The sequence below is a fragment of the Ictidomys tridecemlineatus genome, chromosome 13, assembly GCF_052094955.1.
Source record: "Ictidomys tridecemlineatus isolate mIctTri1 chromosome 13, mIctTri1.hap1, whole genome shotgun sequence".
NCBI lineage: Eukaryota > Metazoa > Chordata > Mammalia > Rodentia > Sciuridae > Ictidomys > Ictidomys tridecemlineatus.
Window position 1 is genome coordinate 47,777,476 of NC_135489.1, and position 27,462 is coordinate 47,804,937.

At 38.0% G+C, this 27,462-nt stretch overlaps 1 protein-coding gene across 10 annotated transcripts in view; it reads right to left on the minus strand.

Annotated features, from left to right (window-relative positions):
- The window catches only part of Greb1l (GREB1 like retinoic acid receptor coactivator), a 310,330-nt gene that overhangs the window by 103,826 nt on the left and 179,042 nt on the right, over positions 1–27,462 (minus strand). For 8 of the 10 annotated variants that reach the window (XM_078030295.1, XM_040274520.2, XM_040274525.2 and 5 more), the window contains 9 exons: positions 19,984–20,112; positions 17,215–17,331; positions 16,232–16,351; positions 15,032–15,169; positions 12,681–12,866; positions 8,509–8,835; positions 7,299–7,427; positions 6,593–6,727; positions 3,926–4,123 (listed from right to left, as the gene is read on the minus strand). In XM_078030295.1, the coding sequence (XP_077886421.1) occupies positions 3,926–4,123; positions 6,593–6,727; positions 7,299–7,427; positions 8,509–8,835; positions 12,681–12,866; positions 15,032–15,169; positions 16,232–16,351; positions 17,215–17,331; positions 19,984–20,112 (1,479 nt within the window). The remainder of the gene's footprint in view (positions 1–3,925; positions 4,124–6,592; positions 6,728–7,298; positions 7,428–8,508; positions 8,836–12,680; positions 12,867–15,031; positions 15,170–16,231; positions 16,352–17,214; positions 17,332–19,983; positions 20,113–27,462) is intronic. The other 2 variants (XM_040274530.2, XM_005329029.4) reach the window with 1 other exon arrangement.

The window sequence follows — 27,462 nt, forward strand, 5'->3', positions numbered from 1 at the left end:
TCTCTCTAGCTCTTTTAATTCATGTACGTTTTGAAGCACCAAATTCATTCTGTTTCTCTGAGCACGATAAACAACACCCCTCCACCAGGCCCCCAGCTGGATACTGCCAGACGTGCTCCCATTTGCTGAATGCTCCCACCTGCACCATTTGAAAGCAGAGAGGATTAGAATACAGTCACTAATATTTCCTGTATTCATCTCCCCATCGTGAACAGAAAATGGCTTACATTTTGATTGCATCAGTATCCTAGAGTTCTGGTGGGATGTGGAGTCTCCCTGAATGAGAAGAATTATGCTATAAATGCAGATTTTAAAAAAAGACCCTGAAACAAAAGCATTTCCTGTAGTCTGCATTAAATAATCCTTCTCCATTGCTCAGCCCAGCAGATACAAGCCTATTTGAGCAAGCTTAAAAATGTTTATCCTATTGCCTTTCTCTTTTCTCCTTGGAATTCCTTCCATAACATTTTCTTTTCCCTTCCCTCCTTCCTTTCTTAATTAGAATGCGAGTTGAGGTATCAAATGTTTCACTTTAGTGCTGGGTCTGCAACAACTCGATGGTTTCTATTTTCATCTTTTTACTTTGAGCCACACATGGGCTGCCAAGGATGTGCCCTTTCTACATGACCTGGCAGCTCTTCCCGGCCTCGTGCTTTTCCTAGCAGGCTGGCTGCCTTCTTTAGGGAAGGAGGAAAATGGAATCAGAAGGAAGAGACCATGGACATCACTTTTCCCTCTGCCCATTCCTTTCTTCCCCCTAGACTTCCATTCAAACATTAGCAGAGCACCTGATGGTGTCAGGCCCAAGAGAGACCCTAACTCAGGCACAAGGCATCCAACAATGAAAAAAAGGGTCCTTGCTCACAAGGGACTGCCCTCTGTGACCTCAGACCAACTAAGCTCTCCTCAGTTGACATGATAAAATTGAAACCGAGTCAGTTGATTTATTGGGAAGTCTTTCTGTTTCAAGAGCTATGATATTTAAGAAATGTTTTAATGAACAATTTCTCTTTACATTTTTTAAAATACACGACAGCAGAATGCGTTACAATTCTTATTACACATATAGAGCACAATTTTTCATATCTCTGGTTGTATATAAAGTATATTCACACCAATTCGTGTCTTTATACCTGTACTTTGGATAGTAATGATCATTATATTCCACCATCATTAATAACCCCATGCCCCTTCCCTTCCCCTCCAACCCCTCTGCTCTATCTAGAGTTCGCCTATTCCTCCCATGCTCCCCCTCCCTATCCCACTATGAATCAGTCTCCTTATATCAAAGAAAACATTTGGCATTTTTTTTTTTGTCGCGGGGGATGGGGGTTTGGCTAACTTCACTTAGCATTATGTTCTCTGTCTCCACCCATTTACCTGCAAATCTTAACATGTGTTTGGGTCTTTCTCTTCTGTCAATCAGTACACGTTCCAAGAAGGTATTTAATTATCAATACAAATAAATAGTTAAAACATGAAACACTATGTATTTTTTAAGAATGCTGCTTACAAAAGCTTTTCATGTCATGGAAAAATATGTACATTATGATGTCCCAAAAATATACAGGCAGGGAAGACAGGCATCAAATGACATATTAAGTTACTTGTTAACAATAAAATATTTACAGTGGTTATCCTTAAATGGTAGAATTACAAATGCTTATTTTTTTTTCCCTGTTGGGGATTGAACTCAGGTCTTGAGAGTTTTAGTCACACACTCCATCACTGAGCTCTACCCTCACCCACAAGTGTTTAAATTTTTCTGTTATTTCCTTTATTTTTCAAAATAAAACCATAATTATTTTTCTATAATAAAATGAATAAAGTAATTTTAAAGATAAATAGAAATGACTATTTTTGTGCAAAAATATTAGCATGTATACCAAAGTTAGATGTGAATAATTTTAAAAATACGTTTTGCCTGAAATTTCAGAGTCCCAGCTCATGTAAGTGGTTAGATTCTGGTAACTTTCTAAAGGATAACATCTCCCCACCCCACCACCAAAAAAAACCAAACCAGTAATTTTATTATGCTCACCAAAGTGAGGGTTAGGGACTCGGGTATGGTTGGGGTAACAATCTTAATATGCCTATTTTAGAAAAATCTGAAAGCACTGAGAAGGGAAAAGGAAAGACCTACACAACTGTTCCATCCATACAAGGCTTTATTTAGGGACTTGCATTTATTGGAAAGGTGAAAGTGCAGGTCACCGAGAGGTTATTTCAGGAAAAAGCTCTGCAGATGATTTTGTCACTCTGAACAGGTGCTATGATGTGTTTGTTCAGATATGACTTGGGATATCAGATCACAAACAGGAAGGCAGCAAATGCCAATGGGTGTGAGTAAAACAGCTGAAAGAGAAGGCACTGCCTCCATGTATGGAAGCAGAAACCCCAGAAGAAATGAAAGGTCTGGCTGCTGGTTGGTGTCATGGAAGCCCATTCATTTCGCACAATGGAGGATGTTGGCATAAAGAAAATGCAGAAATGACCAGTAGCTGAGAAAGCGTAGCAGCCACTCTTGTTTCTGGAGAGGAGAAGGCATTTGACCTTTTCTTGCTTAATCACCTTAGGTCATTTTGTAACTTGGCATTCAGAAATTTAGACACTAAAAGAAAGATTGCTTCTGGACTTCCAGAAGTTGTTGGCAAGACTCTCCATGTGTCAGTCACGACCACCAAGAAAGATTCAAGAGAGGGGAAAACCTATTTTCAGCTTCTTGAGCCTCTAGAAGTAACAAGGGAAGATTTCTTATATAGCCACAAAGTGTGGTCCTCTGACCAGCAGCACTGGTACCCCTTGGGACCTTGTTAGAAATGTAGAATCTGGACCCTCCCCCAAATACACTGAAGGGGGATTTCCATTTTAACAAGATCCCCTGTTGTGATTTGTATATAAGATAAAGTCTGAGAGATACCTTATAATAGGTGTGCAACATACAAGCCAAATTTTAAGCACTTCTGAATTTTTCTGCATCCTATTTTCAAATATATTGAAAATAAAAATTCTTTAATGTGGACAAAAGATTCATCCTCCAGGTAAAATCTCTCTGTGTGTGTGTGTGTGTGTGTGTGTGTGTGTGTGTGTCTCCGGTTAAGGTAATCAGAAGCAACTTGGCACTTATAATTTCCTTTTCACACCTAATTTACACAGGCTAGCATTTTTCAGCTGTCCAAATTTTCTCAACTCCTATGGTTTTCCTGCAACTCTAAGCAAATTTTATTTTTAAAGGGGATATTTCTTGCCACAATCTTGTAAAAATTTTGCTTCCTACTTTGTACTTTAAAAAAAAAATTTTTTTTTTTAGTTGTAGGTAGACACAATACCTTTATTTTATTTATTTATATGTGGTGCTGAGGATCAAACCCAGGGCCTCACACGAGTTAGGCAAGCACTCTACTGCTGAGCTGCAACCCCAGCTCCTAACTTTGTACTTTTAATAATGAGACTTCTCTTTGATACACGGAGGAAGGTGCTCTGGTTTCCATGCTGAAAATGTGCTGGCAATATGTAAACTGTCCATGAATCTGCCTATGAGAACCTGACCTGTGGGGGCAGAGAAGGAGCTCAGATGGCACCAACCCCACCATCCCCACAGGGCTGTCCTTGCCTTCATAAATTTCTCTTCATACATGAATGACCAGATTTCCAGTCCCACTGATTACATCATAGATTTAACAGTATCTGGGAAACCTGCCCATCAATTTACCCTTGACCATTGAAGGAAACAGGAAAAAGGTCAGAGTACTTTGAGGGAAAACTTAGAGATAAATTCAAAGTAACACTTAATGTGCTTTTATGGTTTTTATTACTGAAAAACATTGTAAGTGTCCTCTAAACAACTGGATTAAACAAAAGACAGAGGTCAAGGGAAATCCCAGGCTGGACCTAGAAAGAATCCTCTCCAAGAGTTCACTCTTACCTGATTGTCGAACCCGTTGAAGAGTTTGCTGGACCAGAACCTCTGATCTTGGGACAATGATGATGAAGTCTACTTTGCTGAAGTGGCCGAGGTCCAGGCTCTGGCTGCCACTGTCTGCAATAGCACACACCTGGGATAAGAGTTTTCTGGCAACCGTAAGCTGTGGTTGATAAATTTGGAAGGTTTCATTATCTAAATCTAAAATTAAAAAAAGTTATAAGAACAAGATTAATTTACTTCTGTGATAGCCCCTATGAGCCATAAGGGGACATAACACACATGTTCTATTGCCAAGAATTCTCACTTGCTTTTCTCATTCACTATGAGTTTTAACAGATTTGCCTATTTCTCCCTGAAAAGCTGGCTGAGAGGTGTGCTCAGGAGTTGGATGTAGGAGTTTTGCAAATGTATTATTTTAAAATTGATGCACTGTCTTGCAAATGCCTACTTCAGTATCCTTTCCCCTGGCTCAGAGATGGTGGAGACAGACTGCACTGTCCCAGCTGGAGCCAGGATTCATCTGGAGAAAGGAGAAAGTTTCCAGTGCTTTTAGGAATCTGAGCACAGGCCAGTACCCAAGCCCAGCTCAGGGAAGGAGGTGATGCTGTAACTATGATAATGCTGAGTTCCTTTGTGCTTTTCTGAATGGCACCACGGTAAGCATTACCTCTTTAGCAAGTTCAGTTGCAACACATTCTGAAATTCCCCTCCTGGTGACCAGACAACTTCGGTCATGCAGACATGACCCTGACCTTTCTTCCCACTAGACTTAACTTTGCCAGTTCTTGTGACCTGGCAGACCTAGGTGGTGGAGTCAACGCCAGCACTGACACCAGTACTATCTGAAGAGACCTGACACATGACAGCCAGCTGGCCTCTAAACAGGTGATGTATTACAAAACATTGTCCAGATACTCTATGCATGTCAGCAGCTTTTTATTGCCAATTATAATCAAGCAAGTAATCTCTTATATGCACACATGCGAGCGTGCACACACACACACATTCTGAAAGAAACAAGTTTCATCAGTGAAACAGCTGAGCAGGCAACTGCCAATTTTTTTTTTTGTATTGGGGATTGAACCCAGGGTGCTTTACCACTAAGCCACATCCCTAGGATTCCCCCTTTTTTTTCTTTAATTTTTAATCTTGAGAGAGAATCTCCATAAGTTGCTGAGGCTGGCCTTGAATTTGCACTTCTGCCTCAGCCTCCCAAGTCACTGGGATTACAGGTGTGCGTCACCACAACTAGTTGCCAAGTTTCATTTAAAGGCTGCTTTTTCTCAGGAACACATGTAGGCCCTTGGAACACAATCATAAGGCCCTAATTAACTTGTGCTCATTAATGTTTTCTAATAGCAAATTGCAATGTAGCTGAGGCAGACAGTAGTCACAATACCCTACCTACAATTGCAAGTGGAGATTGATACTGAAAGAACCCACTGCGAATTTTAATAGTAGGGTTGTGGATGTAGCTCCGTGATAATACATTGCCTACCATGCACAAGGCCCTGGGTTCAATACCCAGCACAAAAAAAAAAAAAATTTTTTTTTTACCCACAAAGACTACCAGTCAAAACAGGTCTACAGGCCTGTCCTTCAATGTGGTCAGACTAAAACTTCCTTTGTTCATTTCCCACGTTGGATGGGCAGGAACTAACATACACACAAATTTATAGAATTAGCAAAGTTTGCAGTTTGCTTAATTACTGTCAAACAACATTTCCTAAACGGGGAACTGAGGATATGAACTTGGGGGTCTGTAAACAACCTGAGAATTTTAAAATTCTAAACTTGTTAACTTCTTGTTAACCATTCAAAACAGTTCATGTAAACACATTTTGGATCATCTGAGTAGCTGCTTTCTTACCAAATAACATGCAGGACTCAAAACATTTTATGGTCTGTATTTGTCCTTGTCTTTTGGACTGAGCTGATGCCAAGCCAGGCTGCCTTTTATTCCCTGAGGCAGCCCTCACATAGAAACCCAGGGGAGGCCAACTCCCTGTCAACAGCATCTGATGAGGGTGTTTCCTTTCATTCTTCCTCTAACTCTTTTTCCTGTCTTTTTCTGTGTTGTCCCTGTCAATCAGTGAATTGGGGGAAGGAATTTAACCTGAAGGAATTCAATCTAATGACCCACGGCCTTGTCCCAGACCCACAGTCCCCCCTCGGGCCCCACTGGCAAGGCAGCTGACGGTGCTGGTACTGCTGCTGCCTTCCAGGAAGGCCTCCCTCTCCCTGAGATAATGTAGGTTTTACAAGTTAGAGGAGAAGTGAAGGAGCAGGAGCCAGGGGCCCTGCACAACCTGCAGTCTAGTTTCTTTCAAGCCGCTCTTTGAAGCCCTCAGCAAGTACAACAACTCCCTGGGCACAGCTGGTAAAAACACTGAGGATCCCGGAATCTTCCAAGGAAAAAAAGAGACTATTTGGGGATAAAGTATTTGGTTTTAATTTTAAGAAAGTTTTACTAAGAACAAGGCCTTTGATCCAGGCCACGCCGGGGTAAGGCATTTTTAATTTGAACCTGATTTGCCATGTAGACAATGAGGAAAAAGCCCTTTCATGGTTGATGAGATTTGAGAATGCCTCAACACCCTGAGTGCGTGAGCTTCGGTAATGTCTGTCCCAAGGACTGACTCCCTCCTCAGCCTGAAGTGACATTACCCAGATTTTGTGTGGGAATCATAGCAGCAGCCTCCTGAGGCGACACACATTCATTAAGATCCCCATTGAAAGGGGTGACCACACTGTCTCCTCTTCTTTGTTGCATTTTTTCTAGCAGCTTGTCCAGGTCATCACCTATGTCAAAAATAAAGTGGAGATAAGAAGGTTACAAGAAGTGAAAGGCTTGTATGGTTTTCTTTATCTGTCTCCCAAATTGGGTCATTAAGATTTGTGGGTCAGCCAGCAATTTGTGTCAGAGTTTATACTTGGCCATCTCTCCATGGAGTCTTTACAGCAAGAGCTGCCCTCCTTGGTATTTACCTTGTGGGTGTCCTGCTTACAACTGACATGCTTTCTTAGGTTGTATCTCTCTTGACTTCCATAATATTCAAAAGCAGGAAGAATGGGATTATTCTGTCTCCACATGACAGATCGGAAAACTTGAGATCCAGGGAGAGAGAGACTTGCCCAAGGTCACTCAACAAAGTCATGGCTGAGCTGAGGCTTTGATTTTAGTACTGACTGTCCTTTCTCTGGACCCCATGCTGCTTCCTGTGGTGTTAGTCACAAAATACTGAGGATAAACCATTCCAACTGAAAGATCAGCTGGCAAGCTTAAGCTCCATCCTCATCTTGACAGGCTAAGATTTAAATCCAATCACACGGCAAGGGGCTGACAGCATGGCCGAATCTTACCACCACTCACCTAATGACGTGGTTTTGAAATGTGATGCCAGGAAACTGACCTTTCCTGTGATGAGCTCATAACTAATTTCTTTCAAAAACTCACTTGTGGTGAGCATGCTCTCTGCCAGAGCCCGGGACTGATGCTGACCTGAAGAACAGAGGACAAGAGATGACTCATCAATGGGACAAATGATGATCACTGGAACATTACTTAAAATAGCCACAATGGGAAACAACTAAAGCGTTCACTATAGGGACTTGGGATAAGAAAGTCACGGTAATGTAAAAAGATGTGGACAATTCAGCAGCATTTGAAATGTCACTCCGAGGACTACAGATAGCCTCAGAAATGTTTATAATATGATACTAAGTGCTGTTGGGATAAAATGATGTACTTTATGTTTATCACTGTGAAAATGTACATATGCATGCATTTAAAGACGAGGGAAGAATATGGAGAAACCTTATAAAACTGTGTGTTTGCATAGTTGTAATAAACATTTGTCTTAAAATATAAACTTCCATTATTCTTGCAAATGAAAATGAAAAAAAAAAAGAATATATCACGCTGCCCGGTGAAGCTTTCAAAAAATACATATAACACAGAAGATAGACAGGGACAGGTTTTGCCAAAGTGAGGGCGCTTAGCCACTGTGGTCGAAAGAGGTGAGAGCCATTCAGTACAGAAAGGCGAGAAGCAAAGTTTAGTCCAAATGGCTACACAGGGTGGTGCCTGATTTAAAAATCAGCACAGAGGGGGGTGGAACAAAAGACTGTACATTTTGTAATGTACTAACTTTCCGAACATCTTTCGAGTTGATGTTACAAAATAGACTATTCAGGGAAGAAGGGAATGCATGAGCTAAGTTTCTGGCAAATTTAACTAACTGGCACTGACCACCTGTGGCACTGGCTTTATCACATGCTAGGGTGGTAACATTTCTAAAACCTTTTAAGGACAGAAGTTACATGAGACAAGGGTATCTGTTACTAGGGTGAGCTTTGACAGAAGGCTCCCACAGGAGCAGCTGACAGGGGCACTGGCCAAGTTGAGGGCGACAATACTTGCTCTGAGGAGAAAAGGAAAAGTTAAAATTAGTAGGAAAAATCCAAGTGGAAGCAATCAACCAGCAGCTGATCACGTCGATACCTGAAATACCCAATGACTATTTTTCAAATGGTTGGATGATTAAATGATGCATTAAACAAACGGACAAAACATGACTCACCTAACACCACTACACAAAATTCATTTCCTCTGATTTTCGATGTACAAATTGCCACAACATAATCTGGTAGCTTCTGGTAGTGTCTCATTTCACTGAGAATCCTCAGTGTCTCTGAAATGCCCTCCGCCAAAGAGTTTTGGGTCACAATCACATGAACCAGATCTTGAGACACGCTGGCAATTAATCTAGCAAGCCAGGGGAGTTGTCCTGGAGACACAGGTATACATGGAGCGCCCATCTGCAGAGCTCGCTCTCTCAGAGTAAACTCCTGCATGGCTTTCAGCATTATTTGCTCAAATTCTTCCCTGAGAGGTATCTGATCAGGACCTATAGTGAAGAGAATTACAGCTAGAATTATAAAAATCACAGGTAGGAGAGAGAAACACCCACCCATCCATGATTCTGCATTTCTCCTAAGCCTACATTTCTCCTAAGCTTGGCAAGTAAGCACCTCTTCCTACAGTGGAACCACATATAGAACCCCATACTATTTCCCATGTGTAATTTCTTTCTCTGATGGCCTCATTTAAAAAAAAAAAAGAAATTTCTGTTCTCCTTTATTCTATGTCTGATCTTCAAAACAGAATATACAAGGAGAAAGAGAGTCAATTCTATTGTATGCCCAGGGAGAGGGGCATTGCAGATAACATATTTTGCAACATATTAACCTTGGCTTTGTGGAAATTGTTAACGACCAGTATGACAAGATGCCAATATGCTTGTTTATAATCAAATTTAGGCTCCATTAATTTCTCATTTTATTCCTAGGCACTTTGAGAAAAATGTTTTCATGTATTACTTTTCTATTTAATTTTGACAATACTATCCACAGGAAAATTCATTATTTTTCATTCCAAAATTATATGTTAAACAGTCTCACACTTTCCCCAGATAGAGAATGCTTTCATCATCTAGTTATTCTCCTGCATTCTGGATTGTTAAATATGGTATTTGGCCTCTTCCACAGCCATAGTAAAAACTAAGCTTATACTGCAGACTGGTAGACCCTGGAATTCAGGGGATTTTGTTTAGAAAATTCAGTCAATCTTTAGAACAAAATAAGCAATTCAACATTTGACTTCCAAGAGACACAAATAAACTAAGAGTTCTACATTTACTTTAAATTAAAACCAGTGACAATATATTCACTCCTGGTATTCTGTCATTTCTTTTGTTGTGTGAATCTGAGATTTTTAAATGGGCTCCTGTAAGCAGACAGACTCCTAAGTGTCTGTGATATGAGACCAAGCATTAACTTCAGAACCTGGGGCTAAAATTCCCCTAGGAAAGAATATAGAGATAAGAGCCTAGACTTCTGTTTTGGGAGAAGGAAACCCTCAGAAATCATTTTTTCCTATAATGACGATTAAGTATCCTCTTGGCCCTGCCCATCTTTTCTGGGAGAATAAGAAAATGAAGGGTTTAGCAATTTTTTTTTAAAGATAAGTGAAGTTAAATAAAATATTATACATTTAAAAAATAAATAATTTAAACCAGGTGCCATGGTACATGCCTGTAATCCCAGCTACTTGGGAGGCTGAGGCAGGAGAATAGCAAGTTTAAAGACAGCCTCCACAACTTTAGTGAGACTCTGTCTCAAAATTAAAATATAAAAGGGGCTCAGGATGTAGTTCAGTGGTAAAGCACATGCCTATTGTGTATGAGACCTGGGCTCATTCATCAGTACCACCATCAAAAAGAAAAAAGTTTAAAAAGAAAAAGTAAATGCATAATTTAAATTGGAGAATAGAAACAGTTTTTCCAGATTGGTTGAGAGCCAAGGAGAGACAGGAGAGTAGATGTTTCTCTTCTATACATAGAAACAGTAAGTAAATTGTAATGTTCACATTAGTTTGTTTCTGATGTCCTATCCGAATACTTGCTAGGGAGAGATGGATGACAGGTGATCTTTTAAAAAATACAAACAAACAAAAAACAACAACAACAACAACAAAACTCCCCAAAAAACACCGGGAGGGCTGGAGTTGTGGTTCGGTGGTAGAGCACTTGCCTGGCATGTGTGAGGCCCTGGCTTCAATCCTCAGCATTGATATAAATAAATAAATTAAATTAAATAAGGACCCATTTACAAATAAAAAAAATATTTAAAAAAACACCTGAGGGGTTCACAAGACTTATGATCTCCATTCAGCTTTATCAAACTGGCATCACAGTAGTGGTCACTAGGTACATACACAGCAGTCAACTCACAGAGGTTAGATCTGTCTAATTATATCAAATGAAGGGAAGGTGGTAATCCATTTAAAACTTCCTTCCACTAGAATATATGACAGCTCAAAAGCAGGTGGCCTTGTCTCCAATCCCCTGATGTTGCTCATTAACAACCTGAAGGCTCAGAAGCCCAGTTCATAGTTGTGTCTATAAGACCCATTCCAAACCAGGATTGAGTGGCATGTTCTATTAGAAAGCATAATTAATCTCAAATATAAAGGCATTCTAGGAAAATAAAATTATCCAGAATATTCTTTGTATCTTCAAATTCACTTTTGTGGAGTTTTGATGGAATTATCATTAGAAACTGGAGAATGAGGGAAAATTCATTCAAGTTTAAATGAGGGAAGAGACTCCTTAGAGTGAAATCCTTGCTTCCAATCATCAACCATCACTACTTCATCCTTGCCCTTTACAGTAGACTGAAGCAGCCTTTTCTCCACTTTTTGCAGACTTTATAATTATAATGTTTTTTCTTGAAGTCCTGGTATCTTCAGGAATTTAGTGAGTGTAGCCCGGGCTTCAGTTCTCACAGCTTTTTGGACAGAACAACCCTAATAGGAAAATACCAGGTTCCAACAGACCCAGAGCCCTCCAACAATCTCTGGTTTGCTGATTTCATTATCTACTTCAAAAGATTTCAAGATTGTGAAATATCAGAAACATTTCTTAAAAGTGACTGTAGTGGAAAGGCCTGTTCCTTCTGAAGAATCTTGCTTCTCTTCTTTGTTACCTCTAAGAAATTGGGCTACTAAAGTATCAAACACTGTCCTTTCCAAAGTGTGGATTTTTAAAAATGTCTATAATCTATGGCAGGCTGGGGTTGTAGCTCAGTGGTAGAATGCTTGCCTAGCATGCACAAGGCCCTGGGTTCCATCCCCAGCACTGCAGGAAGAAAAAAAAAAAAATATATATATATATATATATATAAATAAGAAAAGAAAAAGTATGTATAATCTGGGGCATATATGAAAATATTCTTGCTGCCTTCTCAAAACCTCTGGAGAAAAAATTATTTTGAAGGATTCTAGAACAGCTAGTTGAGAGAAAAATAAATCTTAGTGTACTAAATTTAAATTAAGAAAAAAAAACTATTCTGGCTCACTTAAAATTTTCCTAGAAAAACTGTTTATCCAAGTACTTTATTATATCTTAATACCAGAGTATTTTTAACATAAAATGTTTATGAAAGTGCACATAAAATTTTTCACATGGAATTTTACATTTCAAACATTTTTCCAAGGAAATCAGTGGTTTGAAATCTCTGGATGAGGCAGAAAGATTGCAAGATTGCCTCAACCACTTAGTGAGACCCTCAGCAACTTAACAAGACCTCAGGAACTTAGAGATACCCCCTCTAGAATCGAAAAAGGGATGGGGATGCAGCTCACTGGTAAAGTGCTCTTAGGTTCAATCCCTAGTACACCTACAAAAAGGAAAATATGATAGGACTACATCAAAGGGGTGTAGCAGGAGGAAAAAAAATGGATGTGGGGCTGTGCATAAGCAACATAGAAAGGCTACATGAAAAAATGGAAAAGAATTGCCAAAGACAATGGCTGAGTTTGCATCTCAGATGGCAGCTGTGCTTTCAGAAAGGTGGCCTGGCCAGATTCCTCAGGAGAAGTGAGCCATAGCACAGCCCTGGAAGGATCTGCCTACATCAGAACTTTGGAGCTCTCTGGAGCATCATGAGATTGGACACTAGGTGGAGCAATTCATTTCTTTTAAGTCTCAAAGAAATAAAGGGGGGGAGAGGACAAACAATGAAAGGAAAGGGGAAGTCATAGGGGGTGGGATAGAAGGAGAAGAGTGTTAGAAGTGAAAGAAGGAAAATAAGAGATAGTGGGAGTGGTGGTGGTGAATGTGAGCAAGGAAACATTAAAATACAAAAAAGTATAAATACAGTCACTAACAAATGATCATCAAAAATAACTTACCTAGCCGCACAAGATACTGTATCGTCAGAAGGATCATGTTTTCCACGCTCAGGAGTTGGCTGCCAGTCAATCCTAATTGTTCCAAATCTTTGTTTTCCAACTGTGGAATCTTGTAGCAATTCACAAGCAGGGGACTCACAACAATGTCACCAACATTTCCATAGAAATAGGGTAAAGTGCCATAACCTGTCCCAACAGAAGCAGGTTCAGTATTTGTTTCTGGGGTCCAACCAGGACCTCAATGAGGGGCAAAGATGCTTAATGAAATTCCGTGTTCTCTGAGACAGCTAGCAGGCAAATCACTCAAATACAACCATCCTAGGAAATGCACTTGAATGCTCCAAATTCTATTTCTATATCAAATCAGATGAACACAAAGCAAAATACACAAATTGCATTATTTGTTTCCCACAGAAGGGACATGTTAATATATTTCTGCCCTAGAAGACTGATGATTTTGCAAAACATCTCTATATTATTTGTAAAACTGAGATAAAATATTTTCTGATTAAGTTCCTGACCAATATTTTTTCAGATGAGAAAACAAATAAACAGGGGCTGGGATTGTGGCTTAGCAGTAGAGCGCTCGCCTCGAAAGGGCAGGACCCAGGTTCGATCCTCAGCACACATAAAAATAAAGGCATTGTGTTATGTCCATTTACACCTAAAAAATAAATATTTTTTAAAAACCCAAATAAACAAAGAAGCTACAATAACATGTTACACTTCCTGAGGTTTGAGGGGGAAATGTAAGTTAAACTTGCTGATCAACAGCAATATTCTGCCAACAGCAAGTACTTAGAAATTCTTATTCCTTTGCTATCTTGGCAATTTTGGTTAGGTTTTCTTCCTGAATGTCAGTACACAGCTTCAAGTTATCTTAGCAGTAGATAAAATGAAAATATGCCCTGTTCTAGTGATATGGTAGCAAGGAAAATTCCTCTGAGACTTTCTAAAGAAAGGCACCAAAGGGGCCCCACACTCTCCGTATCTTTCCAAGGCTTAGTTGCACTATGCTAATATTCAATAGGAACTTCCTGACCCATGTGGAATTTAAACAACTGGATTCCCTCAATGCCTGCAGATCCAGGATTAGTGGATAGGGTAGCCTGATAAAAGTCAGGGCTTGAAGCAAAACCAAGTTGGTGGACCCAGGCCAACCACAAGAACAGATAACAATTCATGTAATCACGTTCACCTGTTTTATCCTGGAGGTAAAGCAGACAGACTCCTGGCCTGGCTAACCTTGCCCCAGCTGGGGGACTTTGGATGTGGGTATGGAAGGCATTTAATTAGTTCCGGAATCTAAGGGCCCCCTGCATTCTTTCTTTCCTTTAACTTTCTTTTAGTTGTAGATGGACACAATATCTTTATTTATTTATTTTTATGTGGTGCTGAGGATAGAACCCAGTGCCTCACATGTGCAAGGCAGGTGCTCTACCACTGAGCTACAACCCCAGATCAGCCTCTGCATTTCTATACCTCCACTTACAGATATCCTTGAAGGGCTCAGACTTTATAAAGACAGTTTATAAAGAACTGATACAGATGTAGCTCAGTAGTAGAGCACCATAGAGAACCATCCAGGCCAGAAGTAACAAGCCTAGGTCATAAAGAGAGCCAGATCACAGAAAGGTAACTCCAACACCACTACTGACTGTGTCCTATGGTATGTGTTGACCAACTTGCCCTATGGGATGAATGGTTTATCAAAACCCTGGTTGAGTGCCCCTGAGTTCAATCCTTGGTACAAAAAAAAAAAAAAAAAAAGACACTGATTCATAGATGATTCCCTATGGTTCAGACTTATAGTTGTGGGGCTTCTTGGTTCTCTTGTATGAGGTCTGGCTTAGCTTATTTCCTTTCTCTGTGGTTTGGCTCCCTTTGAGGGTACTGTCCTCTCCCCATCCTATCCATTTTTAGCAACCTCCAGGACCCAACTTAGACACCACTTCTGAGTAGTCTTCTCAGACCCCTCCAGAGAGAAGCAAGCCCTCTCTCCTCTGAGCTCTTGCAGCTCTTGGTTGTGAACCTCTGCCAGCTCACTTATCCCAGTGTGTTGTAATGTTATCCCAGTGTGTTGTAATGGCTGTTTACTGACCCCAGTGGTTAGTGAGGGGTCAGACTCCCCCACTACACACTGCTCCTTGAGGGCAAGAAGGCTATGCCTTATTCTTGGCTTGTAGTCACATGTGTCATAGAGCATGAAGAAGCTGACCAATAAAAACTGAAAAAAATCAATAGCAGGGTCAATGAATACACTCATGAATGCATGCATAAATCCCCAATGAAATGGAGAGACATTCCTAGACTCCAGAGGACACAAGCACCTTGGAATTCCTTCGCCTTACCTATCAGAATTACTGGTCTCACTCCTGAGTTACTCAGCAGGTTTTCAGGAACAATTACCGTTTCCCCTGCAGGAATGGGCCGAGGCTGTAAAATTCCAGTTAATGGGGTCTGGGGAACTGGGGCAGATAAAAGGGGTTCTGGAAAAAAAAAAGTTGTTTGACAAGAAGGATTAGACATAAAAGCTAAATGAAATACAAAGGAAAACAGTGCAATTTAAATACTTTTACTGTAGAAATTTTAGAAGTCTAATGTTTTATTAGTTTTTTAAATTAAAGTAATTCATGTATATTATATAAAATTAGAAGAAAAACAAAGGGAAGGATAAAAAAATCAACCATGATCATATGATCAGGCGATAACTATATTTAGTATTTTGGAGTTTTCCTTCCAATTGTTTTGTTCCACGTGCAATCTTTTGGATTATGTTTTGGATTTTTATCTACCCACCCGTCCAATTATTAAAGTCATATTTTTGCCCACTGTGTAAACTGTGAAAAGAACAGAGAAGGAAGGAAGGTACAAGGATAAATCATCATTAGTCAGTACTACTTAGAGACAAACCACAGGAACATGGTGGCATAATTCTTTGCAAATATAAGATATCTCTATTCAGTCTTTAAAACAACTGATTTAAATGAACTTAAAATTTTAAAGAATCCCACCTCTGTTTTAGGATCAATGTACCTAAAATGGTCTACTTGGTACTACAGGGTTGACAAATGTTTTTGAATGTTTAATTGTAGATAACAAATGGCCATGGATATCCAATGTTTGGATAGTAAGAGAGCGAGCCAGTTGGTTTTTCATTTTCTAGCTACAGATGGAACCATCTAGGCCAGAAGTAACAAGCATAGGACATAAAGAGAGCCGGATCACAGAAGGGTAACTCCAACACCACTTCTGACTGTGCCCTATGGTATGTGTTGACCAACTTGCCCTATATTATGAATGGTTTATCAAAATCATGGGTTAAAAGTAAACCAGAAAGTGAATTAAAATCAGTAGTGATGGTACCTGTGTTTGTAGGGAAGGTAAACATAATGAGGACAAAATATTAGCTACGTTCAAGATCCTTACAAATTATTGAAATATGATTGATTAAAGAAATTAATCTTTAAGAGTTCAGGGAAAGAACAGGAGTCGAAGATACCTCTGCTGATTTAAAAGAAACTAAAACCCATCAGCTATTAAATTCTTACCAGGTCTTGAAAGAGGACGAATTGTAGGAACGGGTGTAACTAAACCAGGTTGGGGGACAGGTGATCCAGGGTACCATCCCCGGTGTCGTTTCTTTGGTGGTCCAGAAGTGAACATAGTAGCTGACGACAAAAAGAAAAGGCCTTGTCCTCAGCAATGTGGAAGAAAGAGTGCCAAAGTGACCTAGCATCTTTACTTTGCTTTACTCAGAAGGTCTAAGTCAGTCTGCTATAAGTAAAGATAAAATTAGAAAAAGCCACATTCATACCAACATCACACTAACAATACCTAACATTTGTATGTGGTTTTACAGTTTACTATCTTGTGCAGATTATTTCACAACCATGTGGAACTTTAGGTCAAGTACTGTTACAATCATTTTGTGGACAGAGGAAGGCAGGCTCAGATGTGCTTACACTTTAGTCAGGAAAAAAAAAAACAAACTTGTTTTTTTTTTTTTTTTAAATGCTTTCTTTTACTTCAGTTTCAACATTTACTTTCCAGTTAGACTCTTCCGTGTAGAATCACCAAGATGTTTCATTACTACTGTTCACACCAATCATAAACTTTCAAAATGCCGTACGACAAACAAAGCAAAAACTCTAATAGAGTGTGTACTGTCAGACAATTTATCATTCAAAAACCTACACCATGTGTGGTGGTACGTGCCTATAATCCCAGCAGTTCAGTAGGCTGAGACAGGAGGAATACAAGTTCGAGGCTGGTCTCAGCAACTTTGTGAGGCCCTCAGCAACTTGGCCAGACTTTCAGCAACATAGTGAGACTCTGTCTCAAAATAAAAAAATAAAAAGGAGTGGGGATGTAGCTCAGGGGTAAAGCATACCTGGGTTCAATCCCCAGTACCAAAAAAAAAAAAAAAAAAAAAGAAGAAAGAAAGAAAGAAAGAAAGAAGGGAAAACAAAAACCTGTATCATTTCTACCATAATTAATTGCATCATTTCAAACCCTAAGATGGGTGTTGTACCTTGGTCTGCAGATGGGTAGCTAGGTCTTGGCGACAAGGAGTAGTTCCCTGGGCGGGCTGGAGTGGAGCTGGATGCACTGCTCTTCCCTCCATGGCTACTGTTCCCATTTGCAGCATCTGTAGAACAGGAGAGGCTCCTTTTAGAATAGAAGCCGGCAAGACACTGCTGCCTGTGAAGCTGCAAACACCTGATAGGTTTCCTGCTTAAGGATGTGAAGATTCAAGGAAACCTCACTGATAGGATTCAGCTCAGTGGCATAAAACCAGTGACAACCATCAGAGGGACACCATCATTAACATTAAACATCACACATGTCAATTAAGAGAACTGATTTAAAAAATGTCACCTAAAAATAATTTCCTAGGATATAAAGAGATCTTTGAGGGTCACTTTTTCAATGAAGTCTTTGGAGATGGTGGGTTGAAAGAAGGGAAGACTGTTATTTGTATTATTTTAATTTTGAATGATAGAAAATTTCAAACATATACAAAAGGAGAGAGAATAGTATGTAAACTTCTACATACCACCATCCAGCTTCAACATGTATCAACACACTGCCCACCTGGCTTCATTTAGATCCTCTACCTCCCTTCCCTGCACATACACACATACAGGCTCTGAATTATTTTGAAGCAACCCATTTATCATAAAATTTCATTCCATAAGTACTTCTGTATGTTCTGCTAAAAAATAACTCTTTAAAAACGTAACTATAATATTATTATGCTTAGAATTAACAGTGATGGATACTTTCTTAATATCATCAAGTATTTCATCAATATTCAAATTTATCCCAATTATCTTGAAAGAGCTTTTATAGCTGGCTTATTCAAATTGGGATTCAAAAAAGATCTACACATTTAAATTTATTTGATAAGACCCTTAAATTTCTTTTAATATATAGGATTCCCCTTCTTCTTTCATTCTTTTTTATTTTTTTAATCGTGGTGCTGGGGACTGAACCCAGGACCTTGTGAACGTAAGACAAGCACTCACTCTACCAACTGAGCTATATTCCCAGCCCCCTTCTTCTTCTTTTTTCTTTCTTATGATTAATTTTTTTCTTTCTGATAACCTAGTAGAATTTCCCATTTTCTGGATTTTGCTAATTGGCTGAACTTTCCTTTGTTCTCTGTATTTATTTCCAATAAACTAATTGTTAGATGTAGAGGCTTGATCAAGCTATATTCAATTTGGGTTGTTCTTTGGCAAAATAAGTACTACTATATACTTTCATTACGAAGCACATAATGGCCTCTGTTTGCAATATTAAGAGTGCTCTATGGGTTCCATAGTTGTCAGCCTAATTCTTGTGTTATAAAGTTGATCAGCAACTTTTTACTCTAATGGTTTTAGCAACCAAGATATTACTATTGATCCATGACTTCGTTGATTTTCTTCATGCAGTGAAAACCTGAATTCAGTTTGTTTCAAGCCTGTAATCAAATCAGAAAGTAGGTCCTGTAAGAGTTGTTGGGCTGGACTAGGAACATGAGTGGGCTATGTAATTTTTGATGCCTAAGTGTTGAAAACTTTCTAAAAGTGAAACTTTGTCTCCTCATTCTTCTTATACCATTTCTTCTCTTTAAACATTGGACTTTCTGGGATTCCATCCTTATTTCACAACCTGCTTCACACTACATCTCTCCTTGGCTGATGCTATTTACCCTGATGATTTTAACTGCATGTTGATGGCAGTGATTTCCCTCTCTGGGGGATTAAATGACTGTTGAACAGCCCCACTGGATCTCCCAGGAAACCCAGACTCGCCATGTTCACACAGTCTCCTCTTGGAGAACCTGTTCCTCCATCTGCATTCCGTCTCAGGTACACCATTTGCCTAGAAAGGTGGATGTCAGCTGAGATCCTTTCTCCTTTATGCTCACATTAATCACTCAAGACCTGCTGAATTTACTTCCTGAGTAGTTCTCCAATTTGTCTCTCCAACCTATTATCACCCAGGCCAAGGACTTCATCATTTCTCACTTTGACTATTAAAATGAACTTCAACTAATTTTCCTACTCCCTGAGGCCTTCTAACATGTTACTGCCCAAATGATTTAGCTCAAGTCGTTCCTTTGCTCCACAAGTTAGAGAGTAAAACCCAGGCTGCTTAGCCTGGTCTCCCAGGACTCTGTTTGCACACCACTAGCTAATCACTTGCCACTTTTCAAGTTGCACATTTTATGGTTCTAACAAGTCAAAACTGCTGGCAGATATCATATGATCATGCTATTTTTTCCCCTTTTCATTCTCTTTTCCCTTTAATCTTTGTTTCTGCTGTTCCCTGAATTTGAAATGTCTTCCTTCTACTCCTTGGTACAGTTTATATCTTCTCACTGTGAAACACTAAGTTCCTCCAAGAACTCATTCTTGATTAGTTCTTAAAATGCTGGGCTTCAGCACATTGAAAATATCTTATATAGGCCCATTTCCCTTACTAGGTTACAAGGACATTTGTGGCAAGGCATTATGCCTTGTTTGTTTTCATATCCTCAGTTCTTAGGTGCCCAAGAAATGTTTGTTGAACAGAATCAAATTCCAGTATCTCTTCTGTGTGCCAAATGTCATTCTGACTCTTCTGGATGGAGCACTGAGAACACAAAGCTTTGTAAAATATTACATTATTATAGACAACCCCACTTCTGTCTTTAAGTGGCAGTTGGAAGCAGCTTCTGTTTTCTTCTATCAATCTGTCAATTAAATTTCACACAAGTCTTTTAGAGACTATGTATTTGCCAAAGAAATATAAGTAAGGAAAACATCACCTGCAGCATAAGTCTTCCCTACAACCTGCAAAGATAAAGCCAGTGGTTTCACAACATTCTTATTCCGGGTCAGGTCCTGAGCGCCACTTAAATTGATTGCAGAATTAGCTGGACTGAGAACCGGCGAATCTTTAAAATGAAAGAGGTTGTTTAAATTAGCAACCATTTATATGTGCAGGAATGAAGTTACTTCAATAAGGGTGAATTGAGAAAAAAGCAGATTATAGGATTTCAGATCTTTCCTTGAACTATTCAAAAATTTTGGAATAATAGTTTCTCTATATTCAGGCTTAATTATTTTTTATTCAATGAACACTTACTACAAGTCACTATGAGCTGGGTCTATTCTAAGTACTTCAAGCATATTAATTCATTAAATCCCTATAACAACTCTATGAATTGGTTAACATTACAAAACGTTCAGAAATTGAAGATAGCTCAAGGTTTTCACATCTTAACAGAGTGAGTATTATTACCTTTAGGTAGCAGAAGTCAGTCAAGGTCAGATGCTCTACTATCATTAGGTTCCATATCAAAACTATCTTCGTACTTCTCTCAAAACTATGTTATAATGAGATACATTTGTCTCTGTTAAGATGAGTTTTTAATTTGAAAAGTGTCACACAAAGTAACTCATTGCAATCTAGGAAAAATATTTTTCTCTGAAGGAAAGTTACTTTAGTTTTTTGAATAAACTAGAATTATTTATCGCAATAGTAGGTATATCCAGAAGAAAGCTTTTATTTGGATTCAGAAAATAATTCATCACAGAAAAACTGTCTATTTCATAGACAAGTTATGAGAGTGAGAAAGACTCAAGCCAACTGGAGATTTCCTTAATAAGTAAAGACAAGTCCCTGACGTTACTCTGGCAGAACAGCTAGATCAATTAACCCAGTATAATGTCCAAAGGGACTGTTTAAATATTCTGGGAGTCTGAAAAACAAAGTGCTCTAAGAACAGGGTACTGATGGTGCTACATTAGAAGTTACAAAAAAATTATTATTAGTAGTAGTAGGGATTGAATTAGGGGCACTCTACCACTGAGCTACATCCCCAGTCCTTTATTTTTAACTTTGAGACAGGGTCTCTCTAAGTTGCTGAGAGTCTTGCTAAACTGCCAAGGCCTTAAATTTATAATCCTCCTGCCTTAGGCTTCCAAGTCATTGAGATTACAAGTGTGCACCACTGCACCTGGCTAAAAATATTATTTTTTATACTACAACATATCTGACTCATCTTTTCGTAAGAACTGAGAAGTAGGAAATGGTCCTCTGTTGGCTCAGAAGAGTTAATGTGCCTCTCTGAGGGAGCAACTTAACAGAGGGAAAGCTTTAAGGTCCACTGAAAGAACAGTGGCTACTAAGTACATATACAACATTACAAAGTAGCAGGAGGCTGAACATGGTCCCAATTTTCCACATCTTAACAGATGTTTAAAGGACAGGAATCCCAGGCAAGATGGCTATGCTGTTACACAGCTGGTCAGTATGTTTCAGGCCACAATCATGTTGTTTGGAATAAGACTGGTAGCTTATTATACTAGTTCATATCTACAATTTTAGTAAAATCCTAACTAATAGTGCAAGTAAACATATAAGCAAAATCCAGTTGATGAATTATTAAGTGTGGTACTATAGTTTGAATATGAAGTGTCCCCAAAAGAGCTCATGTGTCAGGCAATCCAGGAATACTTGGAGGAAAATTATTAGATTACCTAATCAGTGGATTAATCCATTGATGTATTAATAATCTGAATAGATTACTAGGTGGTAATTGTAGTCAGGTGGGGCAAGGCTAGAGAAGTAGTAGGTTACTAGGGGCATGGCCTTGGGAATTATATTTTGTCCCTGACTTCTATCTCTCTGTTTTAACAATGATAACATAAAATGTTGATATGAAGAAATAAATATGAATAGTTGGAAAAATCCTGAAAAATAAGAGAAAGAGGGAGACTAGTATGATGGTATGATATAAAAACCTTAGTGAATAAAACATTATGGTCTTGGTGCACTGGCATGCAAACAAAATAGTGGAAAATAACCCCAGTAAGAAATAGACATAAATACACAAGAGAATTTAGTGTAAGATAAAGAAAAATACTCAAATCAGCAAACAACACTCAACGAATTGTGTTGAGACATGTGGGTATATAGAAAAATAGTTGCATATACATGTTAGACCAAGTACCACACAAAATCAAATGGATCAAAAATACAAATTTTAAAATTGAAAATACAAGAATAAAAGGAAAAAATATGGGAGATTTAATTGTCACCTAAATATGGAAAAGGTCAAATTATTGCTCATAATGCAGAAGCCATAAAGAAAATTAATAAATTCAACTACTCAAAAATTAAAAGATTCTGCATGGCAAAACACATGATAACCAGGCAAATACTAACCAGAGAATTCAGGAAAAAACACTTCCTGAGATTAGTCACACTAGTATCAGAAAAAAACAGACTTTAAGCAAAACTATATTGGAAAAAAAGAAGGACCTTTTACAATGATAAAAGAGTTGATCCACAAGGAAGATAATTATAAACATATATGCAACTACTAACAGACACAAACACTTGAAGCAAAATTTGACAGAATTAGAGGGAAAACAGCTGTTTAATAATAGTTGGAGATTTCAATACCCTGCTTTCAATAATTGATAGAACAACCAGAGAGATTAGCAACAAAGAAACAGAAGAGTTGAATAACACAGTAAACCAATTGGACCTAATCGACACCAACAGAACATTCCTCCAACAAAAGCAAAATACATAAAAATTACATATTCTTTTCCAGTATACAGGCCTGTTCTCCAGGAAAGACCAGACGTTAGCCAAAAAACAAGTCTCAATTAACTTCAAGGAACTAAAATCACATGAAATACATTTTCTGACTTCAATAGAATCCAGAGACTGACCAATAACGAAAGGAAATTTGAAAAATTTATAAATGTGTCAAAATTAAAGATATTCCTAAATAACCAACACATGAAAGAAATCACAAAGTAAATCAGGTATCACTTCAACATAAATGAAAATGAAACACAACTCCAAAGAGTTTATGTGATGCCACTTAAGAAGGAGAATTATTCCTCAGTATCCACAGGAGATTGGTTCCAGGACCCTATGAATACCAAAAGCTGCAGGTGCTCAATTCCTTTATACAAAATGGTACAGTATTTGCATATAATTTTCATACACCTCCTGTATTCTTTCAGTCATCTCTATATTACTTTAATACCTAATACAATGTAAACGGGATGTAAATAGTTGTTAAGCTATATTGTTTGGGGGGAAATGAGTGGTCACTTTAAATATAAATAATTTTTTTTCCAAGTATGTTTGATCCCCTAAGCAACTGAAGATGTGGATGCAGAACAGGCAGATGTGGAACCTGTGGATATGGGGACCTGTGGACATGAACAGCCAACTGTACTGAGAGAGAAATGTATGGCTATAAATGCCTATATTTGAAATAAAAGAATAAAAGAATAAAAGAAATAATACATATTAAGGTAAAAATGAATGAAGTAAGAAATAGACAACTGAAAATCAACAAACTTAATGTTTGCTAAGTGGTAGCTAGATGACCAAGAAAAAAAGAGAAGATGCAAATTACTAAAATCACATAAAAATAAACAAATAAAATAAAAAGGTATTGTGTCCATCTACAAATAAAATAATAATAATAACAATAATATTAAAAGAATAAAAGGAGTGGCATCACTAGCAATCTTAAAGAAAAAAAAAAGAATTGCTATGAACAACTGTATGTCATTTTTAGGGCCTGAACCGTACTGCCCCCAAATTTGTATGTTGAGGCCCTTACCTCCAAACCTTAGAATGTGACTAGATCTGTAAATAGGGTCTTTAAAGAGGTTATTAAGGTTAAATGCAGTCATAGAGCAGGGCTCTAATCCAATATACTGATGTCCTTACAAGGAGAGAAAGAGACACCCAGATGCCCATGCACAGTGGACAGACCACTTGAGGACACAGCAAGAAGATGGCCATCTGCAAGCCATGGGGAGAGGTCTCAGAAGAAACCAACTTGGCCAGCACCTCAGTTTTGGACTTCTAACCTCTAGGACTATGAAAAAATAAATTTATGTCAGTGGCATTTTGTTATATCAACCCTAATTCACTAATACTGTCATCAAATTAGATAATTAAGTTACAAATGAATAAATTTCTAGGACAGATTGATTCAAGAAGAGAAAAAAATCTGAACATATTTCTGACAAGTAAAGAGACTGAATTGGCTAATAGCAAAAAACAATATCCAACTAACCACACACACACACACACACACAAAAAAAAAAAAACTCAAAGACTCAAGGGTTTCATTAAATTTACTAACACTTAAAGAAATACTACCACTTTTTCACAAACTCTTTGAAAACATAAAAGGGAACATTTCCTAATTCATATTGCATAGTCACTGATGACTCTCATATCAAAACCAGACAGAGATTCAAAAGAAAAGCAAGCTATGGTATATAGTTTAAGCAACTTATAATACAGATATAAAAATGCTTACAAAATACTAGCAAATTGAATCTAGCACACACACACACACACACACACACACATATAGAGAGAGAGACAGATAGATAGATAGATAGATTCATACACCATAACAAGTGAGATTTTTTAGCAGGAATGCAAGGTTGGTTTAACATATATAAATTTATTAGTGTAATGCATAATATTAATAAAGAACAAAACTACATGATTAATTTAATAGATACAAGGAAGCTGACAAAATTCAACTTCCTTTCATGATAAAAACAGTTAACAAACTATGAACACAACTGATAGTCTTCAACTTGATAAAAGGCATCCATAAAAAAGTTACTGCTAATATCATATTAAATGGTAACAGACTAAATGTTTTCCCCCTAAGATCTAAGATTATAATCTGAACCAAGACAAGGGTGTCAATTTTTGCCACTTCTATTTGATACAGTATAGGAGGTTTTTATCTGGGGTATTTAGGAAGGAAAATAAAATAAATATATCTAGGTTGATAGGAAGAAGTAAAACCACATCTATTTAAAAATGACATGTACAGGAAATCCTAAGGAATTCACTACAAAACTACTAGTGCTGACAAATGAGTTCATCAAGGTCCCAGGATATAGGATCAAAATACAAAAATCAATGGACTAGGGTGTAACTCATTAGTAGAGTGCTGGCCTAGCATGTGCAAGGGCCTGGGTACTGATCCCCAGCACCAAATTTTTTTTAAAGAATTGAATGTTATGTACTTAAAATAAATAATCCAAAAATAAATAAAGATTTTTCCCATTCTGTGGATTGTCTTTTTCTTTTGATGGTGTCCCTTGCAGCATAAAGTTTTTTTCTAAAGAATTGAATGTTATGTACAAAATCAAATTTATAATAGCATCAAAAACTGTAATTAGGAAAAAACTGAACAAAAGAACTACAAAACTTTGCCAGGCATGGTAGCACACATCTGTAATCTCAGCTGCTCCGAAAGCTGAGGCAGGAAGACTGCAAATTTGAGGGTGGCCTGGGCAACTTAGTGAAAACTTAGTCAGATCCTGTTTCAAAATAAAAAAATAAAAAGAGGTGGAGAGGTAGCTCAGTGGCAAAGTGCTTCCCTAGAAAGTGAAAGGTGTGGGGTCAATTCCCACTACTGAAAAAAAAAAAAGGACAAAATTTATACTATGAAATCTACTAAATGTTAAAGAAAACTAACTAAAGATGACCAACATATATGGATAGACATTCTGTGTCTATGGCAATACTCCCAAATTGTTCTAAAGAGTCAATCAAGCCTCATCAAAATTCCAGGTGGCTTCTTCCCAGATACTGACAAGCAAATTCTAAAATTTATATAGAAATGCAAGGAGCTCAGAATAGTCAAAACAATTTTGAAAAACAGAAGGAAGCTATAGGACTTAAACTTCCCTATTTCAGAACTTCATCCAAAGATACCAACATTATAGAGTGTGGTAACAGCATAAGGACAGGCACACAGATCAATGAAATAACATTGAGAGTCCAGAAATATATCCTTTTTATTAATGAACAGAAAATTCAAAACTTTTTTTTTAACAAATGGTTTTAAGACAAGTAGATATACATTTATAAAAGAATGAAGTTGGATGCCTTACACACATACAAAATTAACCTAAAATTTAATAGCTATAACATTCTTAGAAGAAAACACATAAGTAATATTCATGACCTTGCAATAAATAATGGTTTCTCAGATATGAAACTGAAACTATAAGCAACAAAAGAAAATATAAATTAACTGGATTTTAACAAAATAGAAAAAAACTTTATGCTTCAAGGGACACCATCAAAAGAAAAAGACAATCCACAGAATGGGAAAGATCTTTGTGCAAATCATCTGTCTGATAACGGTCTTGCTTCCAAAATATATAAAGAACCCTTCTTAAATCTATAATTAAAAATACCCAATGGAAAAATAGGCAGATGATTTGTATAAACGTTTATTTAAAAAATATTCAGGGCTGGGGTTGTAGCTCAGTGGTGGAGCACTTGCCTAGCATATGTGAGGCACTGGGTTCGATTCTCAGCACTACATATAAATAAATTTAAAAAACTGTCCATCAACAATTTTTTTTAAAGAGAGAGTGAGAGACAGTGAGAGAGAGGGAGAGACAGAGAGAATTTTTAATATTTATTTTTTAGTATTTGGCGGACACAACATCTTTGTTTGTATGTGGTGCTGAGGATCGAACCCGGGCCGCACGCGTGCCAGACGAGCGCACTACCGCTTGAGCCACATCCCCAGCACCATCAACAATTTTTAAAAATCAAAAATATATACAAATGCTGGATACAGTGGCAAACGTCTGTAATCCCAGTGGCTCAGGAGGCTGAGGCAGGAGGATCCTGAGTTAAAAGCCAGTCTAGCAGCTTAGTGAGGCCCTAAGCAACTTAGTGAGACCCAGTCTCTAAATCAAATATAAAAAAGAACTGGGGAGACCTGTGGTTAGACTCAGTGGTGAAGTGCTTGCCTCGCACGTGTGAGGCACTGGGTTCAATCCTCAGCACCACACAAAAATAAAGATGTTGTGTTCATCACTAAAAAATAATATTTTTTAAAAAAGACCTGGGGATGTGCTCAGTGGGTCAAGCACCCCTGGTTTCAATCCCTGGTACCCACCCCCCAAATATACATTCCCCTACACACACCAATGGCTAATAAACACATGAAAAGATGCTCAAGGTCATTACACTGGAGGAATGCAAATCAAAACCACAATTAGATACTACTTCATGCCCACAGGATGGCTATAATCAAAGAGAAAGGTAACAAGTATCGGCAAGGGTGTGGGAATACTCACATGTTACTCGTGGAAATATAAAATGGTTTATCCACTTTGGCAAACAGTTTCTTAAACAGTTACACATAGATTTAACTATATGACCCAGAAACTCTACTCTTCAAAGAAGAAGTGAAAATGCATACTCA